At 34.3% G+C, this 19,144-nt stretch overlaps 1 protein-coding gene across 1 annotated transcript in view; it reads left to right on the top strand.

Moving 5' to 3' along the window:
• The window catches only part of LOC149423596 (roundabout homolog 2-like), a 65,408-nt gene extending 46,734 nt beyond the window's left edge, over positions 1–18,674 (top strand). The window contains exons 3-12 of the mRNA XM_089632035.1: positions 11,874–12,182; positions 12,481–12,634; positions 12,743–12,873; positions 12,957–13,229; positions 13,316–14,403; positions 14,613–14,847; positions 14,959–15,304; positions 15,422–15,594; positions 15,723–16,096; positions 16,185–18,674. Of these exons, the coding sequence (XP_089488161.1) occupies positions 11,874–12,182; positions 12,481–12,634; positions 12,743–12,873; positions 12,957–13,229; positions 13,316–14,403; positions 14,613–14,847; positions 14,959–15,304; positions 15,422–15,594; positions 15,723–16,096; positions 16,185–16,829 (3,728 nt within the window). The 3' untranslated portion in view covers positions 16,830–18,674. The remainder of the gene's footprint in view (positions 1–11,873; positions 12,183–12,480; positions 12,635–12,742; positions 12,874–12,956; positions 13,230–13,315; positions 14,404–14,612; positions 14,848–14,958; positions 15,305–15,421; positions 15,595–15,722; positions 16,097–16,184) is intronic.
• Positions 18,675–19,144: the final 470 nt, after the last annotated feature.

Genomic DNA, 19,144 nt, shown 5'->3' with positions numbered 1-19,144 from the left:
TGCAATTTACCATAAGTGAGATTATAACATCATAACACTTTTTCGTGCAGTCACAACTTTACTTTAACTGTGAGCACTAATATTTTAATTCGGCTTTGAGTAACTAAGCCAAAAATAATTTTAACGGGATGCCTTTGTCTCAGAAAATATTTGATGAAATATTTTTTTAATTTAAAGTAAGACTTTTTTGTGAATGGCAAAAGCGAAGAAAATAATCCTCCCTCCCTCCCTCCTTCCTCCAAGAGTAATTTGATTTAATCCTGCACTCTTTGTGCTGCGATTTCTTTCGCGATAGCAAATTGGATTATTTTAACCCTTTAGAATTTCAGCTAATCACCCACTTAGGTATGTAATACGGTTTTGTAAATCGCGAGAATTTATCGACCTCAATCGTTACAGGTTTTGTTCCTAATAGTATAATTTAAGTACGGTTCGAGGATTTCCATTCCCATTAGGCTCATATCTTAATTTCGCATCTAGCGATCCAAAGTTCGGCATTCGTTGAGCATGTAACATGCAGTGACGTCTGTTTAAGAATAGGCAACTGTTAAAATTAAGTTTTACAGGAAATTACAATGCAGCAAAATTGTCTAAACAACTTCAAAACTACATTAGAGCACGTCTCGTAAATCCCGTTTTAAGCTCGAACCCCCTTTCGTTCTGAAAGTGAAGTACTAGGCAAGAATGCACGACGACAGGAATTCACCGGAGCGACGAGGAATGTATGGCAAGGAGCAGCGAGGTGTGAGAACTTGATTGAGATGCTGAAAACAGTTAACTAAGATGCACGAACAATACGTCAAGGTATCTACGATGCAGCGCTTGGTTTACGTACGTACTCCATCTTATTTAGATGGTTACATAAATTAACGTTAACGAGGTCTCGTTAATCTGATGTCAGTGAGAAACTAAATTGATGCTAGAGCAAAATCCATGGTTTAAGCATAATGTGAATAATCATAATTCATATAATTGTGGTGTTAAAAAAACATCTCTGACAATAATTCTGCACAAATTGATATAATTTAATTTATTTACAAAAAACCTTCCGTAAACTTGAGCCGCGATTGTCTCGTTTCATGTTGCGTGTATTCTAAAGGCTTTATATTTTACTACACCTTTTACGAAATATCCCATAACTTTTCCCTCCACTTAAAGCGTGTATCCTGGGGTTGCTGGTGACATTGTATCGCCCCTCCCCCCCCTCCCCCCTGGCTGGAGATGCGCCCCGTGCCCCCCCAGATATTTCATCCCCCGCCCCCGACGTCTTAAGATACCATGCTCAGGGTCTTGAGCGGCTCCTTAACCAGCCCTTACTTTATGAATTTGGGGAAGTTGTTGTACGTATAAAATTGCAGTCTATGTCAACTTCATTTATATCTTTCGAGATTTTTTATTAAATTAAATCTGTGATATTTAATGGCCTAAACATACGATCAATTCTATCAACATCGGTAGCTTTGTTTGCTCAATAATTGATTATGAGAAAACTAACGTATTTTTCTATTCACCTGATTTTAAGTTGGTAGATTGCTAGTTCGATTCCTGCGAATTTAAAAATGTTTACGGATCTTCATCTAAAAACATAATTTTCGAGGTTAGGTATATAATAAAACCGTTTCCGGAAATGGGTTTGCAAGTAAAAGATTTAACATTTGAAAGAATAAAAAGAATTATAAAAAGTGCTTGATTAAAGCAAAGAGACGATGTATTCCACTTTCAGTAATTAAAATTTCTAGGCGATCGAATTTTAAAACCGAAAATAAAAAAAATTACATTTCTTCGCATATCGCCAATATGGATACTTATTTCGTATACGGGTTATTCCCACTATGGTGTTCTGCCACTTAGAGTTCCGTTGTATAGTACGTACACCTATATTAATGATTATAAAGACAAACCTATGCTATGAAGTAGTTAAAATGCGTTATGAAATGTGTGTGGCGTGTCCGTGTGTCCAAATTGAACTCGATTTCGAACTAATTTCTGCTGAAATTATTGATCGAACGTTTTCAAATATCAAAACTATTTCCTTATCAGATAATCAAATTTAATGGTTTAAGGACCTAGGAGTCAAAATATGTAATTTGAATTCAAATAGATCTATTTTTTTCCAAATCAGTTTACACAACACTTCTATGGATTGCCTGTTCAGTGTTTCTACAACCATCGTAAGGACTATAGCCATATAACCTAAATAAATAAGTGGTATAGATGCTTTCAAGATTGTGCGTATTTGAAAAACTACCCGCAATATGAACAGCGAACCAGGAATAACTCCACAGTGCGAAAATCCCCGAATGGAATCAAAATACCCAGCGAAGTCTTGCCCTCGGGAATATTTTGGTAGATCGCTTGCAAATCCTCGCGCCCTCCGCCAAATAGGATTCACCCGAGTAATGTGTCCACTAAAAGTCAAGTTTCTTGTTATTCCTCCCCCTCCCGGTATTCACCCCCCCCCCTATACCCCTCGCAGCCCTTCTTAACCTTCCCTCTTTCATAAAAACTCGAGCAGATGTGCTCCGCCCTCTTAAGGAAGCAGATACGGACATGGATAAGAAATTTTTGAAATCTTTTCATTGATTAGATAAATATGAACAAATTATTACTTGGTAAATTTTAATATTTTCTCAGTCTCATTAAGTCGAAAGATATGGTTAAGTGCCTGACAACAAATCGCAATAAGGAAAGCTCTGACAATATGAAATTTGTAATGCCACTATATTCCCGTCATAATTTCTGGACATGCGCTTACCTGTCAAAATAAAATACAAGATTACTCCTATAACACATTTCAATTGTTCAGCAAGAAAAAACCTTTTCGTAAAATATTCTTTACTTTGATCCTTCAAACAAAGAGTTAAGAAACAAAAGGCTTCAAATAGATTTAAAACACCCACCAAAGGTAATTGACACTTGGAGCAATGTATCAGACACCACTTAAAAATTCTACAAATAAAGGGCTAGACTGTGCGTGGCATTTCTCAACGCAAACAAATAATAAAAATAACATTATTTCAGTCTGATTTTAAAAACCTTTAAGGAGAAAAGCATTTCGTATTTGGTGAATGTATTAAACGTCTTTTAAAGGCAAAATAAATACTATTTACTGTCCACAAAATCCTTGAGATTATTGGTCGTTTTCGTTTTCTAGTCCAAATCCGCCCCCTCTTGTTAACTCTCCAAATTTCCCAACAACCCGCTACGTTTTATATTCATACCGCAATAAGAACTGATCTCATATAAAAAGAAAACTTTCGAAGCCTTATTTTCCCTTTAGAAATGAGGAGGGGGAGATTTTTAGTCGAGTGGTGACTTTCGAACAAGTGTTCGCGGAATGTTTTTCATCCCAAATAGGGGTTTTCTTAATTAAATCATAAAGGAAATTTATTTACCTTACTTTAAAAGGGGATGACGGAGGTTCATTTCTTTTCTGCCAATAATTTACTAATTTTTAATGTCGCCGTAAGAGGGAAATACCGTTATTCGATTTTGGAAATTGCGTTATATTTCAACGGAGATAAATATGACTTTCCTTTTATTATTTTACAAAATTATTTATTACAACGTTAGATAATTTAAACCTAAATCTTCTTTCGTTTTTCAAACTTGCGGTTTTTATGATTAACAAAAAAAGCAATTTAGTATTTTGAGGATTTTGAACGTATTAAATACATAAAGTTTTCACTTTACAGTTTATTGTTCTGTTTACTGCACAAATATTTTACATAAGCGCCCCTTATGTGACGTACTTCGTAGTACAGCGGTAAGCTTCTTGGAGTTGGATCCTAAAATTCATATCAAATAAGTAGAAAAAAAATTCATTGATGATTTTACTATTTCAAAATAGTAGGTTTACATCTCGTTCCGGAGTGGAATGCATTTTCGAATGAACGAGGGGAAATACTAATGTCATTTCAAGAATTTATATTCGGTGAGTTTTGTTACTAGATCAGAAAAGCTAGGTAGCAGGCGCGGTCCGTCTATACATGCTGTGGATGCTCCGCATCACTTGTATTTTAGAGTAAAAAGATTTGGACTTCTAGCCGTAAACAGCAACACTGCAATTTAAATATTTTAATATTATAAAAACTATTATATAAACCCATTGATTTTCACATACTGTATGAATAATGAAGTCTTAGTATCTGTACCCGAAATAAAAGACCTGGGGATAATATTTGACACCAAATTAACATTTATCTCCCACATTAACAATATAACCACTAAAGCGATGCAAATGTTGGGTTTCATATTAAGAACTTCAAAAGATTTCAAAAATTTAAAAACTTAAAAAATATTGTATTCATCCATTGTCAGAAGCCATTTAGAATTCAACTCAACCATTTGGAATCCATTTTACAATATTCATGAAAAATCTATCGAGCGAATCCAACATAAATTTTTACGAAACATAAATTATAGATTAGGTATTCCTATTGAAAACATTAACTACACCTCACTGTTGAAAGTCATGGGCCTTGCCACATTAAAAGAAAGAAGAATATGTTCCGATCTATTTTTTATTTATAAAATTGTTAATAACATGTTTGACTCCCCTGAACTCCTTAGGTTGATCGACTTTCATGTGCCTAGTAGAACGGTTCGTCAGAAGGTACCTTACCATTGTAACATTGCAGGTACCAAAGCAGAAATAAATTCAGTAATGAACCGACTACACAGTGCAGGAAATAAATATTGCGTGAACACTAACGGTACTGAATGTCTATCAGCCTATAAACACATTATTTTAAATCTGTATGTCAAATATGAACTTGACAAACATTAAACGGGGTATGTGCGAACTATTTCTACTACTCTGCAAACTATTTTTATACTTTCCTATAATCATTACCATTGATTTGGAGGTTTTTGGCAGATTCTCTATTTTTAATCTCAATTATTTGTACCTATATTTTGTTAACTCGGATATTTTTTAATATTATTTTGTATAACATATATTTATCATATAAGATCTGTATAATTTAAAAAAATATATAAATAAATAAAGATGTACATTATTATCTGTAAAAGCCCTATGGGCGTTTAAATAAATATATAAATAATATAAAATAAAAAAATATTTCTACAGCGATCTTAATAAATTTACAAAAACGGCGCTGTAAAAAATCATACAAATATTATTATTATAAGACATCGTGCATATTATCGTCCCGTTTCGATGGATGACACGATACAAACAGCGCGGGCGAGTCTAAATAAGCGACCTGTAAACCGTATCAAAGAATTCTAGAACGTACGTTCTTTCCTCGCATGCACACTCAGATTCGCAAGCCATTATCTTCGTAAACTTTATACGAAATTAATGACAGCATCCAACGCACAAACCGTCTAATGCTCATATGTATAATGCACAGAATCGTATACTCTATTACTAACCCATTGGATTGTATGCGCGCGCTGCTTTGAGCTTGGATACTTCGTCAACGTATTCTAAATGATAATAGTAATGGTGTGGTTGTATAATTGAATCATTAATATGAAAAAGATTTGTGTTTCGGCCATTTGCGGAAAAAAAAATTATTCTGGATACTGGAAATATTGAGTCATGGAGCTTAATAGATTTATGGATATAATTTTGGACGGTACCTAATTGGTCTAGATGCGCATATTTGATATCAAGTACGTAGTTAGTACGAGTATAAACATTCCAGCCAGCATCCCTTCTACATAAAGTCACCGACCGCCACTGCTAGGTAGATTCCTACTTTGAAGCCTTCATCTACGCCATCTGTTTCTTCTTTTCCCTATTCGTTTTTCTTAAGCGCTTGTTATATGATAGCGAAATTTCGCAAACTGTCAAAATGTCTTCATTTTTATGTCACTAGAGGGCGGTAGTTGTACATTAATGAACTTGTTAAAATATAACATCACATGTGCGTTTGTCGCAAAGCAATGAACGTATAATATGAATGTGAAATATTAAGTAAAACAAACAACTTAGTAAAAAAGTATGACTTATTTGCAGAACCTACTATTTTGGTAAAGCATTTAATTTGACATTTTTTATAAATGTTTCATCATTCACTTGCTGTTGTCATTAGTGTTGAGGAACATTTCCGATACATATAGTTTGTTTTACACGGTGTTCGGAAACTCGTGGTATAAACGGTAAAACCCTTTATAGGTCATAAGCTAAAAACGGATAGTTTTGAAACCTGCAACATTAAGGTTTATATTTCTTTATGTTTACAAGTTATAAGCCCTTGGGTTGTAATCATTCTGAGGTAACGCACAGAGGTCTTGAATCGAACCAACCGCCCAAAGTTCTCACATGTTGAGTAAATTTACGAAAATCGCGTCCTGGTCAGTTTCTCTATAAAATTATCAAAGCAGTTATTCATTTATTGTCAATTTTGGGTTATGACTTTTTTTATTTGAGCTTTCGTTTTCGAGAAAATCGAAGGTGGATTTATTTGGTAAATTTCTTAATTTTATATTTGATAGAATATCTATACATATTAATAACATCATTAATAAATTGACCTCGAGAAATAAAAGAAATTTTATTTTTTTATTTATATATTTGTTAAATTATTCTGTGTCATTTAGTACAACTAAACAATAATCTTTTTTCATTTATTCGTTACTTGAAGCATACCTTGTTTGGAGTATTTTTTCCGGCTGCCATGGATAAATCATAATATTGATCTACAAAGAGAAAAATAATATTGGTAATTTTTGGTTCAATTACCAAACGTGCCCTATGAAAAAACGTTCACTCTCCCACTTAGTCAGAGCGCGTAAAGACAATGAATTCTCTCACACACACTTGCATAAAGATGCCGCCAGTAAACAACATGACGTTAGTGCTAACCGTTAGGAAAAGGAACGCATGTTAAATGTTGAATTTTACAACTTTTAAAAAATATGACACTTGAAAAAATACAATACGTCAAATTTACATGAAAAAAGAGAATTTGTGAGTATTTACTGTTTTTGTAGCTTCATAAGATTATTGCAATTCTTTAAGTGAGTCGGTATTCTACTTTTAGACCCATTAATGAAACATCCTGATGGCATTTTCGAAATATATACGCCGTAAAACAGGGAGCCTATAGCTTCACCGCCATCACCGGGGGCTTCCATCCCGGAATAAGTAAAAAACTGTGAAATGCGTTGAAAATTTGGTGCAAGATGAAGTATTTATTTAATTGTTAATATCCACAGATAGCATAACGATAATTAGAGGCCGTACTTCTACAGATGTGTGTATTTTATACATATTTTAAATTAAAAATATAGTGTAAAGCCGTTATTAACGCGATAATCATACATCCAAGTTTTAAAAGTGGGTTGTATGGTGTATCAATGTTTTTATTTTTTATGGTCGAATGCCTACAACAACTACAAAAAAAAATAGGCAGACTGAAAAATAATAGTCCATTAATTGGTAACAAAGAATATGAAGTCTGAGAATGACATACGAAAGGTAGTATTAAGCCGTTTTAGAGAGCCGTTTTCCAGCAAATCACCATTCTGCCCTATAACCCACTCTTAAGGCGATGAACGACGTCGTGTAATATTTTAAATTGAGCCGCTATCAATAACAACCCTTACGTAGATGGCGATAAGGTTTAAATTTCCGCTTAGCACCATCCGCCTGTTTTGATGTATGCAAAAAAAGTGCTTTTTATTTTATTTTGTGGATGTTTAGTCATAAATATTTAATTTTTTTCGATCATTTTATAAGTAACTTAATTTGCCATATTATACAATAAAATCAATAGTAGGAGATTTTGAACTTTAAAGCAGTTTTCATAGGCCTTAAACATTATTTTTTTTTAGAAAATATCTAAAAAATACTCGATTATTTCAAAGGCCAAGACGTATTCTACTCGCAGTATTTAAAGCATATGAAACATTTCTAGGCGACCAAATTTTCAAACCAAAAACAAATGATTTTGCATCGCCTTAAACAATATTTTTAACTACCACATTTATCTTCACCGCTGAGCGGTTTCAGAACAAATGTTAGATCACAACTTAATAAATTAATTTTAATCTTGACAGAATGTAATTCTTGTACTTTAATAGCGTTCTTAAGTGATATTTAACCTCAAATGTAATTTACAGGGAAGGTAACTAATAAATATGCCTAATTTGTAAGCTCAGACAATCTAATTGGTTAGTTCGTTAGTTACCAATATGTTATGAAATATCCACGGAGCTTAGTGGCAAAAAGATTCCGTTGAAAACGTTATGAAAATATCTCTGGTAGAATTGCAGAACGAGGAAATCTTATCTTACCTCATCGCAAATTAATCCCAGAAAACAAATCAATAATTCACTATTTTCGGTAGGTCGGTGCATACTTAGATATTTGAAAATTTTATTTTTTATTTTTTTTTATTTAGAAAAAAAGTAAATATTTACAAGAGATAAAAATATATTACATTTCATATCAGACATCACTTTTTTTTGTTTACCCAATTTGTAGAGAAATATTCTCGGGTCAAACTGGGGAGCTAGTCTATGTGCTTATATACTATATATAGATAATAATATGTATAGTTACAAAAATGGAAAAAGAATATTTTCAAAAATACTGTAAAATACTACAAAATATTGTACAATAAGAAAATTACAGATAATTATAGAAACAGAATATCAACAAAAATCAACGAAAAATCAACAAAAATAAAAGCAACAATATAAGCAGCAGAAACAAGCAACAGAATAAGCAACAGAATAAGCAACAGAATATATCTGAAAATCATCGATAAAAGTAAGTCAATCTTCTCTGTAAAAATACAAGGAAAGTTTTTTTTTAATTTTAAAATAATTAACAATAATACAATAAATGGTCCTTTCTTTAAAATGTGTATTCCATAATTAGAAGTAGAGTATTTTAAAATAATAGAACTCAGAATAATAATTGAAAAGGTAACACCAAGAAAATTTCAAAAAATGTAATTTGTAAAATTTAATAATAATTAACAAAAAATATATTTTTTTAAATAGTATATTCCTACCCATTGAAAAACTGTGTTTATGAGAGTGTTGATACGTGTTCTGATTAATCATGCTTCATTTTGATGAAGAAAGATAGCGTAAATTAAATAATTTATATAAATATTTTGGTAGAATGAAGTCACTTTGTGGTTTGACATATTAATTGAAATAATACAATAACGGTTTGTAACCACGATTTTTTTTAAATATCGACTGGTTTCACTTTACACAAGCATCTTCAGGGTATAAAATTAAACCGATTAGTTTAATATTTTGTGGATACAAACAAAGTTATTGTTTAATTTCAATTAATATAAATGAAAAAAAAAATTGTTATATAGCTTGACCTTCTCAACTCAACCTTCTTCAGGGCAGTGGAAATATAAATAATCTATATTTCTAGAGTTCAATCGAAACCGGTTGACCTATAGTAACTCAAATAAAGTGGTTTAAAACAATGCTTAAAAATCATATAATGTCAAGCCACAAAGTGTTTGCTTACTTCGATAATTTAAAATTAATATATTTTATTTGGTTTCTGTGGCTATTATCGATATATTTTTACTACTCCTATTACTCGAGTTCATAAAATGGTAAAACGATTGTTTCCTTATACCGATTCGTTTAATGTTGTCAACAGCTGTCCGCCCGTCTAGCCAAAATAAAAGTACGACTCGAGTGCGCGTCGTGTGAGCTTCGAAGTGTTCAAATTTTAAGTACCATCCATAAAATTTCTTCCCTTACACTTAACTGTCCAGGAAAGATGGCAGACACGTGGGGTATGTGATGGTGATGCACAATACGCTGCACATAGCGTGATACTGTGAAACACATAAATATAATTAATAATAGATTCTAAGGGATGAAAATAATAAGTTATTTAACCATTGAAATATTTAAGTATTTCACTAAAATGGCGATATAAATAATTATAAGTATTATTTTACTTATCTCCAACAATCGGTACCCAAATGGGTAAGTAATATTACCATGCTTAGATGATATCGTGCAATCTTACGTGACTACAATAATAATGATAGTAATATTTCGATCATTTCTCTATAGCGCCGTTTAAGGGCGCTTAGCAACTGAAATTATCTCTTAAACCTACTCCTTATCATGGATTTATTAACTTATAACTTCGATTAAGTGGCTTAAAATTTAGATTAATAGCTAGTGACTTACAACTATGAATAACTAGTGAAGTTCAGATTTTTTTGTATCCTAATTGTAATTCATTTAATATTCTTCTACTGTTCTAAGGTTTACCGGCTAAAAGTGTATACCTGTTATTTTGCTACACAGAGAAAAATTACTTTTGCCAATTTATTAAGAATCTCTGCAAATTATTGGTAATTCCAGGTAAAACGGGATAGAGGCTTTACGAATGAATTAACAGGTTTCCTTATAAACTTTTAGTAAATTACGAATGTATTATCATGATGTTGGAACACTTGTTCATGAAAATCGGAAAATTTTGCATTTCATCATGATATCTTATCACGGCAAATGAAAAGCGATTTGCCTTGATAATATATCATGCATTAAGAAAAAAAATATCTGGAAGAATATGAATTATTCTTGTACTTCGTAATTTTTTGAAACGAATCGGAAGATTTTCACACTCTTCGCATTTCATATAAGCTTCCAATAGAAAAGGATTTTCATGTAGTCATTACTCAATAAATAGTAATTTGTAAATTATTTTTCCTGCGTCAAATTACAGAATGGGAAACACTCACTCCGGTGAAATACCACAATAGAGAATCGAAACGTTGCTTGAAATGCTTTTAGCCGTGTTCGGTGACCAGATCTGAATAGCCAGGTTCCCCTCCATCCTTAAAATATATCGCACATTTGGGGATGCCAGTTTCACTGGCTAGGGCCAGTTTCACTGGCTAGGGAGCAGTTGGGACTCTTACGCGGTATTCACATAAAAAACTAAAACATTTCCTCGATGCCATTTGTAGTTAACACCCTGTACGTATTTTATAAGGTACACAATATACAGTCAGTGTATGCACAGCACTCGGTGGGTCTGAAGGGCGGTGAAGTGAAGAGGGGGTGGAGGTGGGGGTGACAAGAATCCATCTCACGCAGATGCGCTACCTGCATTGCTTATGTACGAATATGCAGTTGCTGATCCAAGTAACACGATTTAATTCATTCAAATTTTCTACGTTGTTGTTACGTTCATTTTTAGTTTAACGAAATTATTTGTGTTATGGCTAATGAGACTTTTAACAATATCTAGCGTAAAAATCATGGAATATTATGATTGTAGAATTTGTGATACTGAAAAAAATTATAAAAAAAACCTTTCAAAAACGAACATTGTCAATTTTAAAGACCATTAGAAATTTGCCTATCGAATGAAAACCGTTGGTCAATTTGACATTTCAACAAAAGAAAAAACACTTTTCAAATCATATGCATTCTATTTTAAATTTATTTGATTTAACGAAATTGTATAATTTCCGCAAATATGAATGATAGCAAAAGTCGGGGGTGCCCGAGGAAGACATGGCACTATCAAGCAAATCAGATCCTTGCGTCGGGCCATATCAAGAGTCAGAATAATAGAAGAGTACGTATGGGACGATGTATGATTGTGAATGAGGCAAGGAGTGCGTGCCAAGACCGAGTTGCTTGGCGCTCTGTCCTCTCTGCCTTTAGTTGGTTAGTTAGTTAGAATACGTTGCCTAGAATCATAGAGTCACGATTTTAGGCTAGGCGTTAGGTGTTTATGATTTCTTAATAAACCTTAAATACTTCGATGAAAACACTTTGTTAATTTCCCATAACCGTTTCTGAACCTTGATTACTTTTTCGCACCCTTCTAACTTTTATACAAAAATGATTAATTCTGCTTTTACTAACAATATTTTTTCTTCCAGGGGCTGCTGACTCAGCACCCCGCATGGTGGAGGAGCCCAAAGACACCATGGTGATCCGGCACCAGCCCGCCACGCTGGAGTGCCGTGCTGAAGGTCATCCCCCGCCCGTTATCAGCTGGTATAAGGACGGGCTTCCACTGGCCCACGGGGGCGTGGGGGGCCCTCGCAGGGTGCTCCTGCCCGCCGGGGGACTGTTCTTCCTAAGGGCCACGCATGCGAGAAGGGATACGGACCAGGGGGTGTACTTCTGCGAGGCCACTAACAGATTGGGAGTTGCGCGAAGTGGGAATGCGACACTCACTGTAGCTGGTGAGTCTAACTTAGACATAACAAAATGATATTCTCTGTAGATATTCAAGAAAATTGGGAATAATTTGTTATATTTAGATTATGGAGGAATACAAATATTGCAAGAATATGGTAGAAGAGTGGTTTTAAAGAGCCCAACAAACGATATTTTACATTGATATTTTCCTAGTTCGTTTGTTCATTAGTTCTTCTTTTGTGAGTCTGCATAAGTAGATGCGTCAAGCTGTATAGTGTATATACATATGTTTAGGTCAATGATATAATATGATCGGTTTGTCATAGTGATATTGTTGTACAGTTCTCCGTGAAGACTTTCGACTGGAGCCAGCGGATACCCGAGGGGCTGCAGGGGACAGCGCCCTACTAGAGTGCTCCCCACCCAGGGGGGCCCCCGAGCCCACTGTCATATGGAAAAAGAACGGGGAAGACATGGAACTTGAAAATAATGACAGGTATACAACTCAATTTTTTAAAGTTGAATATAGTCCTGAAGTTTCTAGATCCCAGCATGAAACATCGTGTATGAAATAACGTTGGCTAATCTTTCTAATTTTACTTAGGATAAATGTGGTCGACGGCGGTAATCTAGTTATTCAAGATTTAAGAACATCTGACGATGGTCGCTATCAGTGCATTGCTAAAAACGTCGTGGGTGTGAGGGAATCTGCCGTTGCAAGGCTCAGAGTACACAGTAAGTTACTGAATGATCTAAAAATATTTTTCCTATTATTTAATTTTATTGAGTAGTTAAACTAACGGTTTATTTATTTTCAGTAAAACCATATCTGATTTCTGGGCCTGAAGACATAACAGTTCTGAATGGTAAAACAGTAACGTTTGAATGCCGCGTTGGAGGCGATCCTCTGCCCGATGTTCTTTGGAGAAGAACGGCAGACGGAGGTAACATGCCTCTTGGAAGAGTTCATATACTTGAAGACAGAAGTTTACAACTTGACTCAGTAACTGTTGAAGATCAAGGAGATTATATCTGTGAAGCCGACAATACTGTTGGAACTATATCAGCATGGGGATCCCTAACTGTTCAAGGTAAGTCATTTTATTGAAACAGTACTTTGAAATTACCTTGAATGATTTATCTGAACTGTTTAACATATTTCTTTATTTCTTTTTAGCCTTGCCAGTTGTAAAAACTAACCGAGATCAAGTCATTTATGAAGAAGGAAATGATGTTGAATTTGAATGTGCTGCAAAGGGAACACCAAATCCACAAATTTATTGGAATATCGAAGGAAACTCTACACTTATCCTGCCAGGAACTTCTTGGGAACGATTTTACGCTTCCAACATCACAGATGGAACCACTAAATTGACAATACGAAACATATCTAAATCTGACTCTGATATTTACATAGTTTGTTCGGCGATTAATTTGGCAGGATCAGCAATTGCATCTTCGCGTTTACTTGTGACGACAGTTGACGAAAGACCTCCACCAATTATTTTGGTTGGCCCTTATAATCAAACTCTGCCTCATAAATCGATTGCTGTCCTTCCGTGTACTGGCGCAGGAGATCCAACACCCGTTATGTCATGGTACTATAAAGGTATGCCAATCATAACAAAAGAAAGGATACAAGTAGCAGAGGACGGTAGTCTCACGATCAAAGACCTGAACAATGATGATAGTGGAGCATATACTTGTGTAGCATCGTCCAAAACTGGAAAATCTATTTGGACAGCAACATTAATGGTTGATGCCCCGACGAATCCTAGCGTTCATTTTTTCAGAGGTCCTGAAGAGTCATCGCTCCCAGGGCCACCAGGGAAGCCTAAGATAGAATACGTCGGAACGAAATCCGTCCGTATTACGTGGAAACAAGATAATAAGATAGGTTCTTCTTCTCTATTGGGTTATCGAGTAGAAATGTTTGGAAGAGATAACACTAACAATGGAAGATTTGAAGCAAGGTGGATTACAGTTGCCCGAGGCCTAAAGGAAACTTCTTACACACAAAGCTTTGTCGACAGTGATGTGAACTGTATATTTTATATTCGAGCAGAGAATTCCCACGGATATTCTCCACCGAGTCAGTTTTCGGACCCTGTTATCATAAAAAGAGAAGAAGAATATTATTTAAAGACTACTATGACAGAAGCCGCAAAAACAGCTAAAATTCGTCATAATTTAAAAACGAATGATATTGTTAAATTTCTAGAGGCGATTGCCATAGAATCAACATCGGCCAAGCTTGTTTGGAAGGTAAGCATTTAGTATTACCTGCTGAACTATTAATTTTGTTCAAATATTTAAAATAACTCCCTGATTTGCGCATGAATTGATAAGTAGATTTTAAGTATCTGTCACTGCCGATTATATATTCTAGATAGATCAATATTTGATGAGATACATATTTTGGAAATAATGAAATAATATGCAATTAGTTAATGACATTTTTCGTTCACTTTCAGATAATTAACACGAATAATCAGCTGGATGGATTTAACATTTACTTTCGACCACTCGATGGTTGGAACTTGTCTTCCACCGATTATAAAATGGTTACTTTATTTAACTCTGGTACTACCACATACGAAGTAAACGGCCTTCTAAAATTTACACAGTACGAATTCTTCTTAGTGCCGTTTTATAAAACGATGGAAGGAAAACCTTCCAACAGCCGCATAGTCAGGACTTTAGAAGCTGGTAAACATATCCTTTCATTAAATCTTACTATGACTATCTGTTCCTAATCAAATAAGTCCATTTATTTAGGTGTTTTCAAACTGTCATTCATTTGAAACCTTTTTTTTTTAGTTCCCGATGCTCCACCAATTGATCTTGAAGCATCTCTCATCAACAGTACATCCGTGTTACTAAAATGGAAGCCGCCCCCAGCGGGTACCCATAATGGAGTGATCCAGTGCTATCAGATCATAGTAAAGGAAGCAGGGAACGATTCTGGAATAGTCCAGAATGTTTCCGTGGTTGGAAGCAACGCTAGAGTGAATGGACTGACTCCCGGATCTGCTTATTGGCTTCAGTTGGCAGCAGCTACTGTCCGAGGAATAGGGCCATACACTCATCATGCCACTTTGCAACTTCCTTATGTTCCGACCCATGGTCTTGATCCGTCTACAAGGCTTTTGGATGCAAACAACAGGTAAAACGCACAACATTTTTATAAACCATCCAAATTTCTTTATCTTTTGATCCATCTTCTGATCTTGTTAAAAAGTTGCATAGATGTAACTTTACTAACTTAACTCTTTGATTTCAGAAACATACACCACGATATCCAAACAGTTGTGGCTGGTGATCTATTAACAGAAACTTGGTTTTTAGCACTTCTTGGATCACTGCTAACAATAATGACACTTTTGTTTATGGCGATGCTATTTATCCGACGGAGACATCTTTTGATGAAAGAAAATCCTTTGCCAAATTTGTATGGTACGTAATAACTCATAAAATTGTCGACGTAGTTTAGGCAGGCTTACTTATTTTTAGAAAAAAAAAAATAATTTTTGGAATCCGATTATTTAATTTTCAGTATCCACTAAATTTATATTTTTCTTTAGATGCAAGATCGGGAAGTAAAAATCTTGTTAATCATATGAGTATCAAAGCTGGAATCGGTCTCCCCCATCCCATAGCCACTGGGTACAAACAGAATGGAAACGTAAAGACTGATTCCTTACTCTGGGTGAAAAGCAGACCTGACTCCTGGCGTGACAAAGAGTCAGACTCCTGGAGACGAGGAGACAAAGAACCAGAGTATGGACAAATAACCCTGCCGGAGTATGACAAGATTAATGGAAATATGCCGGACTATGCAGAAGTGGATGCTTCCATGATTACATGCACGAAGGATGGTTGCGTCACTCCAAACTCTCCTGCTGCGTACGCCTCTGTTACTCTTGTTCCTAGTCCAGGAAATACTAGTGGATCAATGGTAAATACATATTTCATCCTCATATGCAAAAGTAATTATAGATAGTAACAAATGAAGGGAAATAGTTCTAACTTTTCTTTTTTTCCAGGAATGGTCAAATCGCTACACCAAGAGCGGTGCTAACAAAAAGACAAATGGAGATCTCGATGAAGACATTTATCCTGCAAGCAACGGTGGATATTTTAATAGAAATCTATTTTCCGAATCATATTTCACTCCCCAGAATTCAAACATATCAAAATTCGCAAATAGCTCGCGAAACAGTGATAAATCGAACCTCTCGTTGCAAAGCGAAAATTATTTATGCAGTGGCAAAACGTGCAACTCGGCCAAAGATAAAACATTTACAATGCCACAGAACCACTTCGGTACTGCAAAACGAGGCCACAGGCAACCCAAACCGTACAATTACGACAATAATCAGGCAAATGAAATGGGAGGGGATCCATCAAGGAATGAGACATATCACAATAATTTTAGAATGCAAGAAAATCCTACGTTTGGGCTGGCTGCAGGGAGATGTGACACGTATCTTGATGATGACGGGGAGCAGTTTTGTCTGGGAAATGTCCCGCCCATGACGGTGATGAATCATCAGTACTCCCGCCCTACCAACTTGAGGACTTCCCCTAATGACTCGAGCGGCGCAAGGGCATTCGCTTCGTTCAAGGCAAAAAACAGAGACACGGAATACCACACATCAACGCGAAGTGAACCGGGGAACAATCTGTAAATATAAAGTATGCTGTGAACCAAAGTTATTCCAAATTTCTTCAAGTGAAGATAATATTAAATGAAACGCAGTAAATATGTCATCACTTTATTTTATAACCATGCCAAGCGGTTTCGGTATAATCATGCCTTCATCTCTCTATGAGATGATTTTATTTGACGAAGTAGTGGTTGTGCTGAAACATGCCGACGTGTTGTCATTAAATAAAGTGTGGTTCAAAAAGTTTTACAGGTATTAATGAAATGTGTATAAACGTTTTTGTCAAAGCGACGTTGAGTGAAGGTTGCAATTAAAGTAAGAAAAAATATTATTTTAAAGAAACTTTTGATTCAGGTTTATTAATGTGTGGACATTAAAAATAATAATTACGCATACTATAATTTCAGTCTATATTTTATATTGAAATATCCAATCAAGTCAATAGTATTTAAGTTATTTCGTAAAAAAACATATTATTACTACGTTTGTAAATTTGTAAATAAATGAAGCGCTACGAAGGTACGCCTAAAATTAAGTAAACGATTAAAAGGCCTTTATATATTTTGTTGTGAAATAATTGATATTATTAGTATCTTATTTTGAAAAAATCTTTAAACATGGAAATTTATTTTGAATTTAAAAAAAAACTATGTCCATCCTATAGATTTAAAAAGGTCGCCAAAAATGTTGTAAGATAGCTTATGTGTATATTTTAAATATTGTGGGAATAGTATGCTAAATTGTATCAATATTACAATAAGGGTACGTTATGTACGTGATACCATATCGAAGACTTAAAGCTTAACGAATGAAGTTAAAAGAATTAAAAATATAAAGTTTTGCAGATCGATACGCAAGTTATTGAACCTCCAGTTCTTATTTTATTTACAGGTTTTGATATTTTCATAAAACACACTCATAATAATTTTATTATTGCCTAGGTACAATTTAACTCATTCCTTTTGAAAAACTTACAAATTGTCAAATTAATGCGCAGACTGGAGATCAGTAACTTAGTTTCTGAAGTATTATAAAATTTATCATTTTAAAAAAACTTTTATAGTAACGTGGGAAGAATTTTGTGTCAAAATTTGCTCGATTGTGAATGAATTGGAATATAATATATATAGAAAAACGGTGTTTGGAATCATTGATGTAAAATAAATTCAGCTGGAAAAAATATAAACATGACAGAAATCTATATATACTTCTTAATAATGTCCTATATGTGCCGTAAACTGTACGCGCAACATTAATAAAAACAATAACTCACATACATATTACATTGGGAGAATAATTACTAATCTACCCATTACATAAGATCGCTTCTTCCGCAGCGTTATAAATAGATTAACCATTGTGCATCCAAATTCAGATGTTATTAAATAAAAATATTTTGTCGTATATCGTGTCCACTATTACGTTATTACCGGTCACTCTACACACGTACAGTGGACTTTCCCGACAGCGCGAGCGTTTCCAGGTTAAAAACGCGCGTATGTTATGACAAGTCCCCATGTAGATATAGTGTACATAATATACCTACAAGTGCAACGTGATTTTCCAGACAGAGTTTAACGTGGAAACGCTGGTTAATATCTCTTGGGTAAGTCCAATTACATCGTGTATACCCATGCCAATTTTTTTTTAATGTCACTCTTCAATACATTAAACTTCTTAAGCCACGCAAGTCAAATTTCTTAACGATACTGTATGCTGTAATTCAAACTAAAATATCAATAATTGCCTCTGTCCTATGTAATATAAAAATCTTTTGTACATAATCAGTTATAGTTTTAAGCGTTATTAAATGATTATATCAAGCATATCCTGGACTGTATCATCATTATGTTAGAAGTAATATTTCTTCCTGTGGTTAAGATTTGTATTATCAATAAAATTACGATTTATAAAAATTTCAAACGTTTTTTTCTTTCAATAAGTTAGTACCTAATCAGCGATATAACCCGGAGAAAACCTAATATCCGGAGAAACTTGTGAAGACTGGCAGAATGGAGAAAAGGAGGTCGCTGGGATGTTCCTTTAGGCCCTTATTATTTATTAATTTATGTTGCTGAAACAAAACAAAGAATTGGTCACAGAGATGAAACAATATTACATATGTTAAATATTTTATAGTGAGTAACCATTGAGTGTCCTTGTATTGTCTTATTTGTGGTAAGTACATTGGCTAATAGGATATTTTCAGTGTTCTTTTTGATTCATTAATAATTATGAAATAAATTACGATGGTGAAGGAAATTTTTTTGAATATTTTTATGTTGACGAATGAATTTTCTATAATGATTTGATATGTGGTTTTCATTCGTGAAGTC

This window comes from Hesperophylax consimilis, chromosome 5 (genome assembly GCF_061612785.1).
Source record: "Hesperophylax consimilis isolate HC1 chromosome 5, BYU_Hcon_1.0, whole genome shotgun sequence".
In the NCBI taxonomy this organism is placed as follows: Eukaryota; Metazoa; Arthropoda; class Insecta; order Trichoptera; family Limnephilidae; genus Hesperophylax; species Hesperophylax consimilis.
Note: the sequence above shows the minus strand (reverse complement) of the source record. Positions and strands in the feature narration are given on the sequence as shown.